This window comes from Ursus arctos, unplaced genomic scaffold, assembly GCF_023065955.2.
Source record: "Ursus arctos isolate Adak ecotype North America unplaced genomic scaffold, UrsArc2.0 scaffold_14, whole genome shotgun sequence".
In the NCBI taxonomy this organism is placed as follows: domain Eukaryota; kingdom Metazoa; phylum Chordata; class Mammalia; order Carnivora; family Ursidae; genus Ursus; species Ursus arctos.
The window spans coordinates 49,574,200-49,589,267 of record NW_026622808.1 but is presented as its reverse complement, the minus strand read 5'-3'; the positions used below and the strand labels follow the sequence as shown (position 1 = coordinate 49,589,267).

At 43.2% G+C, this 15,068-nt stretch overlaps 1 protein-coding gene across 5 annotated transcripts in view; it reads left to right on the top strand.

The window, feature by feature from the left end:
* EOGT (EGF domain specific O-linked N-acetylglucosamine transferase) overlaps positions 1-14,868 on the top strand; it is a 34,060-nt gene extending 19,192 nt beyond the window's left edge. For all 5 annotated transcript variants that reach the window (XM_048227070.2, XM_026501205.4, XM_044385003.3 and 2 more), the window contains 8 exons: positions 1,263-1,355; positions 1,708-1,779; positions 2,171-2,257; positions 2,769-2,837; positions 8,243-8,304; positions 11,572-11,691; positions 12,111-12,213; positions 12,708-14,868. In XM_048227070.2, coding sequence (XP_048083027.1) covers positions 1,263-1,355; positions 1,708-1,779; positions 2,171-2,257; positions 2,769-2,837; positions 8,243-8,304; positions 11,572-11,691; positions 12,111-12,213; positions 12,708-12,854 — 753 coding nt within the window. In that variant the 3' untranslated portion in view covers positions 12,855-14,868. The remainder of the gene's footprint in view (positions 1-1,262; positions 1,356-1,707; positions 1,780-2,170; positions 2,258-2,768; positions 2,838-8,242; positions 8,305-11,571; positions 11,692-12,110; positions 12,214-12,707) is intronic.
* The last annotated feature ends 200 nt before the right edge of the window (positions 14,869-15,068 follow it).

Below are 15,068 nucleotides of genomic sequence, written 5' to 3'. Positions count from 1 at the left end.
TCTCAATAACTTTGAAATAACTCTAATATGTGCAACATAAAAATCTCAAAATCTGAAAAAAAGAATGCTATAATGATAAAAAGACACGAACATAGTGGATAACCAATTGTAGACCTTGAATGTCATCCTACAGTACATAGTTCCTATTTCTTTTGGCTGAATTTTTCAATCTAAGTGATACCATTTTTAAATAAGTCAATCTCTTTCCTTTAGCTGATGGAACACGTAATTAATTTCTACTTTTCAAAAATGAAATGCATTCAGTAAATGTACTAGAAAGAACTACTTCCTGGTATGAGGCAAACTGCTGTACAGAGATTAGGAGCTTGGAGTCTGGAAGCAAACAGACTGGATTTAATCTCAGCCCTGCAAACACACCAGCACGACCCTTTATGCAAAGTACTTACATTTGTATCTCAGTTTCCTCGTCTCTAAAAGGGGATAATGATATCACCTAGCTCATTAAGTTTGTGGGGTGTTAATTTTAAGTGCTAGCAATATAGGAAATATGCAAGATGCTATAATAATAATTATTAATGTTTTTTTAAAAAATATTTTATTTATTTATTCGACAGAGACAGAGACAGACAGCAAGAGAGGGAACACAAGCAGGGGGAGTGGGAGAGGAAGAAGCAGGCTCATAGCAGGAGAGCCTGGCGTGGGGCTTGGTCCCAGAACGCTGGGATCACGCCCTGAGCCGAAGGCAGACGCTTAACCGCTGTGCCACCCAGGCGCCCCTAATTATTATTAATGTTAATGGAGAGTTATCACATATTAGTCTTCAGTCAATGGGGAGATCATTTCATAGGATAATGTTTACCATATTTTAGTGTTAGGACTTTCCAGGCATTTTCTTACTTTGAAATTTCTTTTCAAAAGCATATTCCATTTACCCTGATAATTTTTGCTCACGGAGAATATCCAAGTGTGTAAAATAGTGGTGTCTGTATATGTTGTATGTGTGTGATATTGATGGAAGAGTCACAGGGAAAGAAACCCCACCAACTATCGTTCAGAGATATGAGCATAGGGTAGACAAACAAAATGTTTTTAACAGACTAAGATTATAATTGTGGTGATTATTTCTGACGACATTGCATCATATTAGGTCCTTGCTCAGGCCTAAGTTGAAAATCCGTTTTTCTTCCGTGAATTTTTTGAGCTTAAGATCGTTAGTTCTTAACATGGACAAGCGGATTCAGATGTTTTGTTGCGCTTTTGAAAAGACACGATGCCCTAACCTCTTTGGTTTCCACTTTCAGAGCTCCTACGGATATGGTGACCTGTTCTTGGACACCTGGAAAGCGTTTACTGATTATGATGTTATACATTTGAAAACTTACGATTCCAAGAGGGTACTGGAAACTTTCCTTTAATGTCTGTAAATAACAGTCATTGCAGATGACTCACTCATCAAATAAATATTTAATATGAGTTTCTATTAGCTATTACCATTGATTTCTGACTTTGGAGTTTCTTTTTTTTATAACCTTGAGTCATTCTTAATTATTAACCCTGTAGCATTCAAAAACTTTTTCCTTTAGATTTTCCAAAATTACGAATTTCGCTTGAGTGAAATAGTTTGCTATTCGAAACATTTCAGTGTAAAAAAGGGATTAGTTAAAATTTATTTTCTGTAATTATAAATGCTGTTTTGATGTGGTATAAATTGTGTTCTCTTACCTTGTACAATACCTTCATCCTTAGGTATGTTTTAAAGAAGCTGTTTTTTCCTTACTCCCCCGGATGCGATATGGGCTCTTCTATAATACCCCTTTGGTAAGCGTATCTGTTGTTCGTATTCATATTTATACATTTTTTCTTGATAGGTTTTTTTTAAAGATTTATTTATTTATTTTAGACAGAGGGAGAGAGAGAGAGAGAGAGAGAGAGAGTGAGAGCGCCTGCGGGGGGGAGGGGCAAAGGGAAAGAGAAAGAGAACCCTCAGGCAGACTCCCCACTGAACGTGGAGCTGGACTCAGGGTTTGATCCCAGGACTGCGAGATCATGACCTGACCTGAAATCAAGAGTTGGCCCCTTAACCAACTGAGCTATCCAGGCGTCCCTAATCTTGATAGGTGTTAAGATAACATTTATATATAACTTGAGGACATCTTCAGTAGTAATGCGCGATTATTCACTGTAATATCAACTGTTGTTTTCATGGCAGATATCCGGCTGTCAAAACACGGGATTATTCAGGGCATTTTCTCAGCATGTGCTACACAGACTGAATGTCACCCAGGAAGGACCGAAGGTAAGGGCTACCTTGTGGCTTCTCACCTGGGCCTGGCTGTTCACCCGAAATAAAAATGAGTGCCACCTTTACGGAAGAATCAGAAGACAGTGTTTTCTGGGTTAACAGTTTCTCACCTGAAGTGATCCAGAAATAGATGTCACCAACCCTGTGACCAATAAAGGGACAGTGGAAGTATGTGCGTTTTTTTTCTCCTTTTCCTTTTCCCCGTCTTGCCCCATGTCACCTGGCTCTCCCCCAAATCCCCACCTAACCCACAAACCCCTGCCAAAAATTCCACCCAGCCAACCAAACAGAAGTGTAATAAACAGGTTTTGCCTTCTGTGGCTAAAGTGGATGCATTTTTGTTTCCTGAGAGAACACTGAAGGAATCAGGCTAAAAACATCATCGTTCCCTAACTGTATCCTGATTGAGTTTCATCTCTTCGTGAAAACCACATTTTAGGTTCTAGCACTCACTCATCTGTGCAGGCATCTACAGCATGATTTTGCCTTTTTCTTTTGATTGCAGGATGGAAAAATCCGAGTCACCATCCTTGCACGGAGCACAGAGTACCGGAAAATACTAAACCAAAATGAGGTTAGTTTTTGGTATGCATTTTTAATATCATCATATTGAATTTAACTTCCTGTGACTGATGTGCTTAATTTTTTTTCACATTGCATTAAATGCTTTGATTTGAAATTATTAGCTTTTAGAAAAGTTTGATGGCTATGCCCAGTTCATTTATTGGACTTCTCCCGGGAGTCAGCAAACCACCCGTTGCCCAGACTAGCTTTGCCTCTCTGGAAACGTGCATCTGCCTCCACTCAGAGGGGAAACTGAAGCAGAAACTCTCTCTGATTCCTGCCTTTACTGCCATAGATTGCCAAACATTCGGCTTCTGGACAGACTAGCAGCAGAAATGCAAAAGTAGCTCTTGAGAGGTGATTGATGGAGCACGGTGATATGGTGGCATCCGGGGGCTAAGTTGGAAGAGTCTCCAGTCTTTTCATGACTGTGTCTTAGAAACTATTCACCTCTTTTTTTTTTTAAGATTTTATTTATTTATTTGACAGAGAGAGACAGCCAGCGAGAGAGGGAACACAAGCAGGGGGAGTGGGAGAGGAAGAAGCAGGCTCCTAGCCGGGGAGCCTGATGTGGGGCTCGATCCCAGAATGCCGGGATCACGCCCTGAGCCAAAGGCAGACGCTTAATGACTGAGCCACCCAGGCGCCCCAGAAACTATTCACCTCTTAGGTTCTCTAATTCATTTCGATAGTATCAACTCATACATTATACTTAAATACGATCACCCTGTAAGGCCCCTGCCCACAACAGCATGGCTGGAAGATGTTCTCCCAGTAGTCTGATTGATTGCACAGCATCGCGTTGACACCTGCTATATCCTGGGCCGTATTCTAGGCCCTGGCGCTACAGTAGAGGACAAGACAGGTAAGGCCCCTGTCCTCGTGGATCTTATGCTCTCAAGGTGGGACGGACAAGGAATAAGTAAACAAGTCCCTAAGTAAGGTGATTTCAGATAGTGGGCAAATGCTGCAAAGGGAGTAAAATAAGGTGATGGCTGGGCAGGAGGTGCAGGAGGAAGAGGGGAGCATTCAGGTGAGGTGTTTAAAGAGGTGCTTTTGGGGCACCTGGGTGGCTCAGTCGCTAGGCATCTGCCTTTGGCTCAGGTCGTGATCCCAGGGTCCTGGGATCGAGCCCCGCATCGGACTCCCCACTCAGCGGGAAGCCTGCTTCTCCCTCTCCCACTCCCCCTGCTTTTGTTCCCTCTCTCGCTGTGTCTCTGTCAAATAAATAAAATCTTTAAAAAAAATAAAATAAAATAAAATAAATAAAGAGGTGCTGTTGGGCAGAGACCTGATCAGTAAGAAGCGAGCCAAAGAGAGAGTCTCCCAGGCAGAGGCAAATGGCCTGTGGTGTCCGGAGCTTTGGGTGCTTCAGGAATGGAGAGGTCACCAGCGTGACTTTGGCACAGTGGGAGAGGTGAGGGTGACCCCACAAGACGTCAGAGAAGTCAGGCAGGGTGTGAGGAGGTCCCCTATCTTACCAGCCTCATAGGCCATGAGACAGGCGGGTTTTATTCTGGTGGGAGGGAAGCCACTGTGAAGTTTTCAGCAGGGTGTGGTAGGCAGAATCATGGGCCGCCACCAAAAAAAGTCCACGTTGTAATCCCTGGAACCCATGACTGGTTAGGTTACGTGGCAAAGGCACGCTAAGCTTGCAGCTGAAATTAAGAGGGCCTGAAAACAGATTAACCTGGATGACCCAGGAGGGCCTGATGGAATCAGTGGGCTCTCAACGGTCTCCACCAGAGAACTTTTGCCTCTGCCTGGAAAGCTCTTTGCTTAGCTGGATTCTTCTCACTGACCGGATTTCCGTTCAACACCTCCTGGAAGGTGGAAGAGGAAGACAGAATCCAGGAAGGAGACATGAGGGTAGAAGCAGGGCCAGAGAGAAGCTGCATTCCTGGCTTTGAAGGTGGAGGTCGGGCCCCGAGCCAAGGAATGCGATGGCTTCTAGAAGCTGGAAATGGGTTCTCCCCTGGAGCCCCCAGGAGGAGCACAGCCCTGCGGACAGCTGTCTGTCTCACTGTTGGCCTGCTGTCCTGCAGAACAGGGAGAGGGCCAGTTGTGTTCTTGTGAGCTGTGGACTCTGGTAATTTGCTGTGGCAGCTCGTCGAGAACAAATACACAGGCAGAGACATGAACCGGCTTATTTATTTATTTGTAAACCACTCTGGCTGCAAGAGTAGGAGCGGGGGGATTCATTCAGAGCTGTCACTGTGGCCCCGGGAAGAGTTTGGATGAGGGTGAGGACAGCAGAGATGACAAAGTAAGTGGATTCAAGATCGGTCTCGGAGGCTGAGTCTCGGACACTCCCTGTCCGAATATACAGATACACATTAGGTCAGGCCACGAAAGTCACTGAGAATCGGAGGTGAACTCCCGGGCCTTTAGCTTGAGCAGGTCAGTGGAACTGAGATGGGAGAAGCTTAGCAGGAGGGGACTGGAGGCAGGTTTGGATGGGTAAAACGTTTTACACAGATTAATTTGGATGCCTAACAGGCTGATCAAAATGATGTAATTAGTGTCTTGAGATCCATATGGATTATGGAGGACATGAACATATGGTGCAACGAGACATTGATTGGAAGCCATGGGTGGAAGGAATGAGGTGTGTGTGTGTGTGTGTGTGTGTGTGTGTGTGTGTGTGTGTGTTTGTGTGTGTTAAAGACCTGGAAATAAAAATGTATCCAGTGATGCGGTGCTGGGGTAGACGGATGGGAAGCCTCACGGACAGGCAGACCACTAGTGTATATTGGTGGACTTAACACAGATCCAGTGCTAATTATGGGCCAAGCACATTACTGTACGCTCCCCATGCGTGTTCTCCAACGCTTCCAGCAAACCCATGAGGTACGGATTTTATTATTACTCTGTTTTAGACAAGAACACGGAGGCTTAGAGATTGAAAAACATGCTTAAGGTCACCCAGCTAGTGAGCAGAATATTGCGGGGTGAGCCGAGGTCGTCGGCGTCTGAGGCCGCTTCTTAACCAGAGAGCTCTACTGCTCCAACACAAATAAATGTGTGAGGAGGTGACCACCTTGGCTCCCCGTCCGCCAGGAAGGCTGGCCAGGGAGCAGCGTCCAGCCCTGGCAAGCGGTCCAGCACAAAGGGGTAGCGCCACTGGGTGCGCAGAACTATTGACATGTTCACGTGGGGTCCCACAGATTGTGCAAATGAGGTTGCCCCCAGGTGAGATTCGGCAGTTCGGATCTGAACTCTGAGCTAAAGAGCGCCCCCTGGCGGCTTTTCTCCCAGTGATTGGCGTCCCTTGAACAGGCAGCTACCGAGCAGAGAAGAAAACACCTTTGACTCTACCTTGTTTCATGAATAGAGAATAAAGGCCAGGGCTGCCTGGGTGGCTCAGTCAGTTAAGCATCTGCCTTGGACTCAGGTCATGATCTCAGGGTCCTGGGATCGAGCCCCATGTTGGGCTCCCTGCTCAGTGGGGAGTTGGCTTCTCTCTCTCCCTTTGTCCCTGCCCCTGCTTTTGAGCGCGCGTGCGCGCGCTCTCTCTCTCAAATGAATAAATAAAATCTTAAAAAAAAAAAAAAACCCAGATGCGCTCATTAAATGATAGTTCCTGCAATCCTGCCCAACCTCAGGGTTGGATAATCATGTCAGAGGGCTGTGGCCACCTCCACAGTGTGACTACTAATTGTAAAAAAAAAAAAAAAAAAGCAAAAAGCCTGTTTGCTTGAGGACCCTCTGAAACAAGAGATTCGTTTTGTGTGTTTCCATCTCATTGCAAGACCAGGGCTCATGCCCTGAGATTAATTCACTCCTGGAAAACAGAATTCTAATGTATTCTCACTCCTTCAACTCCCTGACATAAACAGTATATTCAGGGGAGTTCAGGGGCTGTCTAGAGAGAGAAACTTCCATTCTGTAACTGTGTGTATATGTGTAACAGAGGAGGCGATTGGATGTAAGTCCCTGCCTGTTGCTTTTTCCGGGGCACTGCCTAAAAACACAGGTTCTGGGGTCAGAGGACCTAGATTTAATTTTGGCTCTGCCCTTTGCTAGCTGCGAGACCCTGGGAAAGTTCCTTAACATCTCTAAGCCTCCGTTGTATCATTTAAAAATAGGCATATGGGGGGGCGCCTGGGTGGCTCAGTCATTAAGCGTCTGCCTTTGGCTCAGGGCGGGATCCTGGCGTCCTGGGATCGAGCCCCACATCAGGCTCCTCCACTGGGAGCCTGCTTCTTCCTCTCCCACTCCCCGTGCTTGTGTTCCCTCTCTCGCTGGCTGTCTCTCTGTCTGCCAAATAAATAAATAAAATTTTAAAAAAATAGGCATATGGGAGGGGAGTGCCTGGGTGGTTCATTTGGTTAACTGGTTAAGCATCTGACTCTTAGTTTCAGCCCAGGTCATGATCAGGGTCATGAGATCGAGCCCCACGTAGGGCTCCCCATTCTCAGCGCAAAGTCTGCTTGAGATTCTCTGCCCCTCCCCTTGCTCACACGTGTGGCCCTCTCCCTCTCTCAAGTAAATAAATAAATAAACTGTTTTTTAAAAAGGTAGGTATATGCGGGTGCCTGAGGCTGGCTCAGTCTGAGGAGCATGTGACTCTTGATCTTGGGGTTGTGAGTTCAAGCCCCACATTGAGTATAGAGATTACTTAAAATCTTAAGAAAAAAAAGTAGGTGTAATAATAATATTTACTTGGTATGAGACTCTTATGAGGATTAAGTGACTAACACCTAAAGCACTGAGCATTGCCAGCACAATTCAGGTGATACCTTTGCTCCCATTGCTGTTGTATAGTGCACACCACAGGCAACAGGATACAAAAGGAAAAATTTCTGAATAGCAGTGACCCACAGTGTTGTGTTAATACGGCTAATTGTGAGGGACATAGAGAACTGTGGCTGTATTTCTGATACTAAGGTTAATTGCGCTTTGTTACTTTCTGTTTGCCAAAAGAATAACTGTTTTTCTGTGTAGAAATATTGAGAACATTTTTCTGCCAAAAATGTAATGATTTCAGAGGTTAAGGCCGAAAGCACAAGTAGTTTGTCTGACATGAGATAAGGGATAGGGAGAAAACTCTAAACATAAAGCCTGGAACAAGGTAGGTGCCCAGCAAATCTACGTTGAAAAATCAAGGGAATAACCAGCAAGTAGTTCTCCAGCAAACACGTAATGGTCTCTCTGTGTCGAGCACTTCGCTCCCATGAGTTTCCTGCTCTCAGCCTTCATGACGACCCAAGGCGGTGGGATTTTAGGGAGTGCATCTGACCAAGGGGTAGAGTCTGCATTTGAACTCAGTTAAAGGTTACGACAGTAGACCTGAGTGTTACGGAATATCTGAAAAATATTATGTAGGAAAATAAGAAATTTTAGGACTCAAAGGAAAGTAAAACAGAAGAGAAGGAAGGAAAAGACATTCTAAATGTTTTTTTTCCCCCCTAGCTGGTAAACGCACTGAAAACAGTATCTACGCTTGAGGTTCAGATTGTCGATTACAAATATAAGTAAGTAATCTCGCACTCTTGGGCAGACGCTGTCATCTTTGGCTTGTGGATAAGTTAGTGGGGGATCAAAAGGACTTTTCTAACGGTAGCTGTTGGCGCCGATAGCCCGGGGAGGGACAGGCAGATGCCTCCGTGAGTGAAGTGAGCAGGTGAGGACCCTGGGCGCACAGGGGCAGTTGCTCTTCCGCTGTGTGGGGTCTGATGTTTTGACACCATCTCATCGTTCAAGAGAAGTGGTGCATCCAGATTTCTTTTTTTGAATCCACATTTTCAGTTGAAATTTCTGCATTTTTAAAAGTTGCCCCCCCCAAAAAATAGGGGTGCCTAGGGTGGCACAGTCAATTAAGCATCTGACACTTGGTTTCAGCTCCGGTCGTGATCTCAGGGTCCTGAGATCGAGCCCACATCAGGCTCTGCACTCCGCGGAGAGTCTGCTTGGGATTCTCTCTCCCCTCTTCCTCTGTCCCTCCCCCAGTGCTCATGCTGTCTCTCTCGCGCGCTCAAAAATAAATAAATCTATAAAAAAAAATTTGGCAACTAATTCTGAATTTTAAAAAAATATAAAAATGTTCCTGGCATAATTTGTCCTGCTAGCTGCTGGGTCTCAGTTCCTGTCCTAAAATTAGTTCTATGGGAATAATTTGAGAGTCACAGAGTAATATGAGGTTTCTAAAAATACTACAAAGTATTTGTGTTTCTTTTAAAGCTCCAGCACAAGCAAAAGGCTTAGAAAGACAGAATATGCCTAACATTTACTGTCTAGGTAAGCCCTGTGGATGTAAAAACAACAATGCTGTAAAATAGTGCCTGGTTGAAAAAGTCATGCGGTGTAGAAAAAGAGCTCAAAAGGAAAGGCGAAAACTTTTCTGTCCTCCGCTTGCCCACCTACAATCATTGTCTTGTTTCCCAAATTTAACACTATGAACTGTTTCTATATTACAAAAGAAAAAGTATCCATATTCCAGCGTATGGCTATCTTTTACTGATAGGTTAGAACTTACCAGTAAGAAGGGCGTCTGGCTGGCTTAGTCAGCAGACTGTGTGACTCTAGATCTCAGGGTTGTGAGTTCGAGCCCCACACTGGCTATGGAGCCTACTTAAAAACCAAAACCAAAACCAAAAAAAACAACAGTAAGCAGGGGAGTTCCGCACCTTATTTGTCATATATCCATGCATTTATACAATAAATCTTTATCGTGTACCTGCCAGCCAGTCACAGGCTTTGAAGTAGGAATCCAGTTATGGAGGATGGCTTGGCTCTGGGCTTGAGGACCACAGACCCGGAATACAAATAGAAATAGCAGTCGTAAGAACAGCTACCATTTGTTGGGACTTACTCTTATGCTTTATCTCATCTCACTCTTCTTACAGTCTTATGAGGTTGGCGAAACTATTCCTGTCTTACGGATTACACTGTGCAATGGTGGCTACCATCATTGCCACAGGAAGACATGGAGGAAGAAGAGGGCCCGAGGTCAGGCTGACAGAACTGGGGAGGGCACCTCAGACATCTGGCGTTGACTGGCTTTTAGGATGTATAGGTTTTTTTCAGATGAAGGAGGAGTCCCAATAAATTCAGACCTTGCCCATCTGAGGGAAACGTTACTATTACAGTCGATGGAGCTTTCCTCCTTATCCTCCGACTCCAGGGTTCTGTCCATCTGGGCACATACTCATCCTTCCCCCAGCGTCAGTTGGCGTTCCTGGAGAAACCAAGGCACGTGCACCTCTTGTGAGACACGCACATGGTGCCCCCTGTCTTCCTTTCCCTGGGTGGGGTTTGTGTTGTACTTCAGGAGGAAGCTCTTTTTAAAAACAACCGAAAAAAGATTTTATTTATTTATTTGGCAGAGAGAGAGGGTGCGTGCGCAAGCAGGGGAGCGGGAGAGGGAGAAGCAGACTCCCCACTGAGCAAGGAGCCCAGTGCAGGGCTTGATCCCAGGACTCTGGGATCATGACCTGAGCCGAAGGCAGACACTTAACCAACTGAGCCCCTCAGGCGTCCCCCAGAGGAAGCTCTTTAAAGTTAAGGAGGAGCTGGGACGCCCCTGGGTGGCTCAGACAGTTAGGTGTCTGACTCTTGATTTCAGCTCAGGTCATGATCTCAGGGTTGTAAGATTGAGCCTTGCCTTGGGCTCTACACTCAACATGGGGTCTGCTTGTCCCTCTTCCTCTGCACCCCCCCCTCCCCGCCCACTGCTTACTCATTCTCTCTCTCTCTCTCTCTCTCAGATAAATAAATAAATAAATAAATAAATAAATAAATAAATAAATAAATAGAATCTTAAAAAAAAATAGGAGAAGCTGGGAATTCTCATTCTCTTCTTAAATCCCAAATAATCTTGGTCATTTTTGTTTTCCTTTAGGTAAGCGGGCCTGGGAGATCTAATTCCATTATGTGTATTCAGAGGGCTATACTTACTCCAGTGTTTCTTGCCAGCCTCATTTCAGTGGACTTTTTTGGCGTTGACTTTGTGTTCAGAGTTTGCGTATCTTTTAGGGTCTTGAATTCGGAGGACACTTTTATGGTCTTAATGTGCATAAAATGGTGGATTAGTCTGTTGCAAAGGCAAGACAATGCCCTGGTGGTATCTGAGCTAATTTTAGGTGTACCCAGATGGCATTAAATAAACTCCAATCACACAAGGAGAATTTATTTTATTAAAAAAAATTCCTTTATTATCTTAAGGAACTAGTTTTCAGTTTAATGCTAGCGTATCATAACATCTTTTTAGTGCCTGCTAGTTTCCCTGTTTCATAAAGAAACAGCAGTCCTCAGGCTCAGAGCTTTGCCTTGCTGTGGGTCTACCTAGATTTGAATCTTTTTCCTTTGATTGTATCTGTTTTTACAGTGTTGTTTGATCTGTGTTACTGGTTTTTCATTTAAGACAGCTCTAAAAGTTTCCTTCTAAAATAAAGGCATTTAGGGGCATCTGGCTGGGTAGACCTTGCAGCTGTTGATCTCGGGTTCATGAGTTCGAGCCCCACATTGTGTAGCGATTACTTTAAAATGACATCTTAAAAATAAATAAATACATCTAAGTTTTTTTAAAATGTGAGCTTACTTAGAAAACAATGTTAAATTATTTAGTTATTAAGTTATTAATTACTGGAGGAGGCTTGAAATTGGCCAAAAGCCATAGCGGAATGTGCTTTAAATTGGCAAAGACACTTGTATAATTATTGTTACCATGAGTCATGAGCTAAGTCGTCTTAACAGTTTCTCTCTTCTCCCCATCTGTCTTCTGTTGTTCTCTGTGCTCGCAGGGAACTTGGGTTTCTGGACCAGCTGCAGATCACTCATAACACGGACATATTCATCGGCATGCACGGAGCTGGGCTTACCCACTTACTTTTCCTTCCAGACTGGGCCGCTGTATTTGAACTGTAAGTGTTTGGAGATGGTTTTACATCGAGGCAGCGAATAATGCTTTTCTGCACGCCCAGACTGTCATTCCGAGCTTCACCAGGCGTGATATTTACTCATTACAGGAAAGTCACGTCGTATAGGCTTCTAGAAAGAAAACAGACCTCAAGCTAAAAATGTGAAGTCAGCGGCCACCAGTCACTTAGCAAGCCAATTCCGCTTTCTCTCTCCATCTCATGATGATGTCCTGTTTGGTTTTTTTTAAATTAAGGTAGCTTAGTTATGAGGATATTTAAAAAATAATCTCCATCAAGCTCGTGTACTAGTTACACACCCTTTTGCGGGCCCGGATGTGGGAGGTGGGTTATTTCCCAGAGAAGTGTTGATTTGGCAAAACCCCTGGACACAGGGCTCACGTGTGGGGCCCTTGCGTGCTTAGGTACAACTGTGAAGACGAGCGCTGTTACTTAGACCTGGCCAGGCTGAGAGGCGTCCACTACGTCACTTGGCGAAGGCAGAACAAAGTCTTTCCTCAGGATAAGGTAAAGTTCAGTGATGAAACTCACCTTGTTTTGTGTTTTTTTTTTTTTTTTTTTTTTTTGCCTTTTCACCTCATTTTGCTTTTCAATTAGTTGTTTAAAGTATCTAATTAATATATCATCTCCCAAATTAATATGATATTAATATGATATCTCCCCATTACTATGATATTAATATGATATCTCCCAAAGATAAATTGTTCTTCTCCGGAACAGTGAGTTGTATTATATATTTGCAAGTTGAGGGGAAAAGGGAAATTCGTCACTCCATATCTGTATGTTGAGAAGACAACTTTGGGAACTTTGGGTCTAGGAGGATCTATTAAGGAGGGATCAGCAAACTATAGACCAGTAGGCCAAATCTGGCCCCCCACCTGTTTTTATAAATAAAGTTTTATTGGGACAGTTGCCTTGGCCAAAGTAAAATAATGTTATTCCTGTTCAGAAAACCACGTCCTCAGTGACTTACAGATTTAAGTTTTGGTTTGGTTTTGCAGGGCCACCACCCAACTCTGGGGGAACATCCGAAATTTACCAACTACTCTTTTGATGTAGAAGAATTCATGTACCTTGTCCTTCAGGCTGCAGACCACGTATTGCAACACCCAAAGTGGCCTTTTAAGAAAAAACATGATGAGCTATAAATGTGCTGAATCTGTCTGCAAAAGTCTGCTTAAACATTCCACCACCGAGACTCAGAGTTAAGTCAGTAAAACACCTTGTTATTTCCTAGCCCCAGATTACCTTTTCTATACCAAAACATGCCTTCAGGATAGTACTTAAGTGTTTTAGAGTCTTTAGCTATTTCCTGTGATTTTTGTGTCATAGCTATTTATCAAGATACCTGTTTTTACACTGAAAACTTTACTCTTTACAGTTCAAAAATAAGGCTGTACTAGGCTCACAAGTGCACTTAAGCTTCTTAGGTCGACCAAAGTTTTCACCTTTCTTGGCTTTAGAATTTGTAAATGTTTTTGTAGACTACCACGGGATTGTAATTCTAGAGGCTTCCAACTTGTTTGTGTTATATTTGAGTAAATTCACAGCTTTTTTATTTGCCAAAATCTGTTCATAACACTATTTGTGGTAGGAAAGGAAAACATACAACACACACACACACACACACACACACACGCACAGAGTGTTGTGATTCTCAGTACCGAGCTACCCCGTGTTAGAGATCAAACAGTGTTACAAACAGGTCTCTCTTACCCTCTCAGAGTCCACGCTAACGCCCACAGAATTCTCCGCTGTGTCTTCTAAGTCAGCTCCAGGTTATACGCACCAAGAATTTGTAGAAACCATCCTGCTGCATTCATTTATACTAACGGATTTCATATGCAAATCATATTTTCCCAAAACGTTTAACAACTACATGTGATAAAAACAAATTAGAACATCCCTTAGGGCGTCTTTGGATACCTTCTGGCTGGTTTCCGCCAATTCCTTCTTAGCCCTGGAGAGCATTTATGTCGAACTTATGTATCAGAGGGTCGTGTCCAGTGTGCACGGACCTGTGACGGCACACCCCTGCGTGTGTACACCTACCTCTTTTACTCGGACGTGTTCGCCTTTGAGTTGGCAGGCTTCACATCAGCTACACGAAGAGCGTTTTTCCTCTATCAAAAATAAAGACCAAAAAAAAAGTAAAGACACACGTGAATTATCCATTTCAAAATGAAAAGGAAGCCATGAGAAAGTACCATTGATTAAAAAGGATATCTGAAATGCAGACCCACTCTTCGGGATTAATTTCTCAGCGTTGATGAACTCTCAATCCAGGGGTCAGAAACCATGGATTTCCTTTACCGGGAAACGTGAAGTTTACATGTTATTAACACTTGAGAAATCTAATTTAGAGATGAATGACTTCTATTTTTTCAAGTAGAGGATTAGCAGAGCTGAGAATTTTTTTAAAAAACGTTTTAGCATTGCAAAAAAAAAAAAAGGGAGAGAGAATATGCAACAGAGAGGTAACCTGAGAAACCCCAAATAGTTGTTACTTGGAGCTTTACAGAACAAGTTCGCTGACCCCTGCTTTAAAGGATTATGAACAGTCTTCTAGAGTTTAGGGATATTTATTAAAATCTCTGTAAAGAAAGTAGTGCATCACTGTAGGAATAGCTTTGATTTGGGTGTTAAAACTGCGTGAAAAGAATGACAACCTATGAAGTTTTCAATGAGCGGTGTGGCTACTCTTAGTGCCGAATAGCGAGTAGCCCCTGGGGAAAGATTTCCCTTGAAAAGCAGTGTGAAGGCAGCGTTGCACTTCCCATCAGAGAGGTATAAACATCCGGAAAAAGCGTCTGAAAAAAATGTCAACGTCTACATTCTTACCTCATTTTAAGAAGTATGTAGAAATGCGATTCTATAGACTAGCAAGAATTCCAGAAACCGGACAGTTGCATAATACACCTATTATATTTGAATATTTTGCATTTATGGAAAGAATGCTTTTTATATAAATGAGTACATTTGACACTTTATGGAATTAACTTTTATCAGACTTTGTATATGGGAGCAAAAAGATCTTTAAATGGTTATAAAATTTAAATGTAAAGAGTGCTTTTTTAAATTAAGTCTTGAGATGCATTTCATTGTTTATACATATTGGGTATGACTTTGGAATAAATCTTTTTATATTTTATTTGAATACCAGAACAATTTTCAAGGTTTTCTGTGTCCGACTGTTATACACTGACTCCTTGGCAGTCTGGTAGCTTTAGGTTAGAAAAATTAAGTAGCTCACTGATGAAGAATTCATTTTCAGGAAAAATTATGCCTTACGTTTGTTTAGCAGTTTGTGATATTATGCTTTCACACATGGTATAGTGTGTAACTTTTACAAAAACGACATA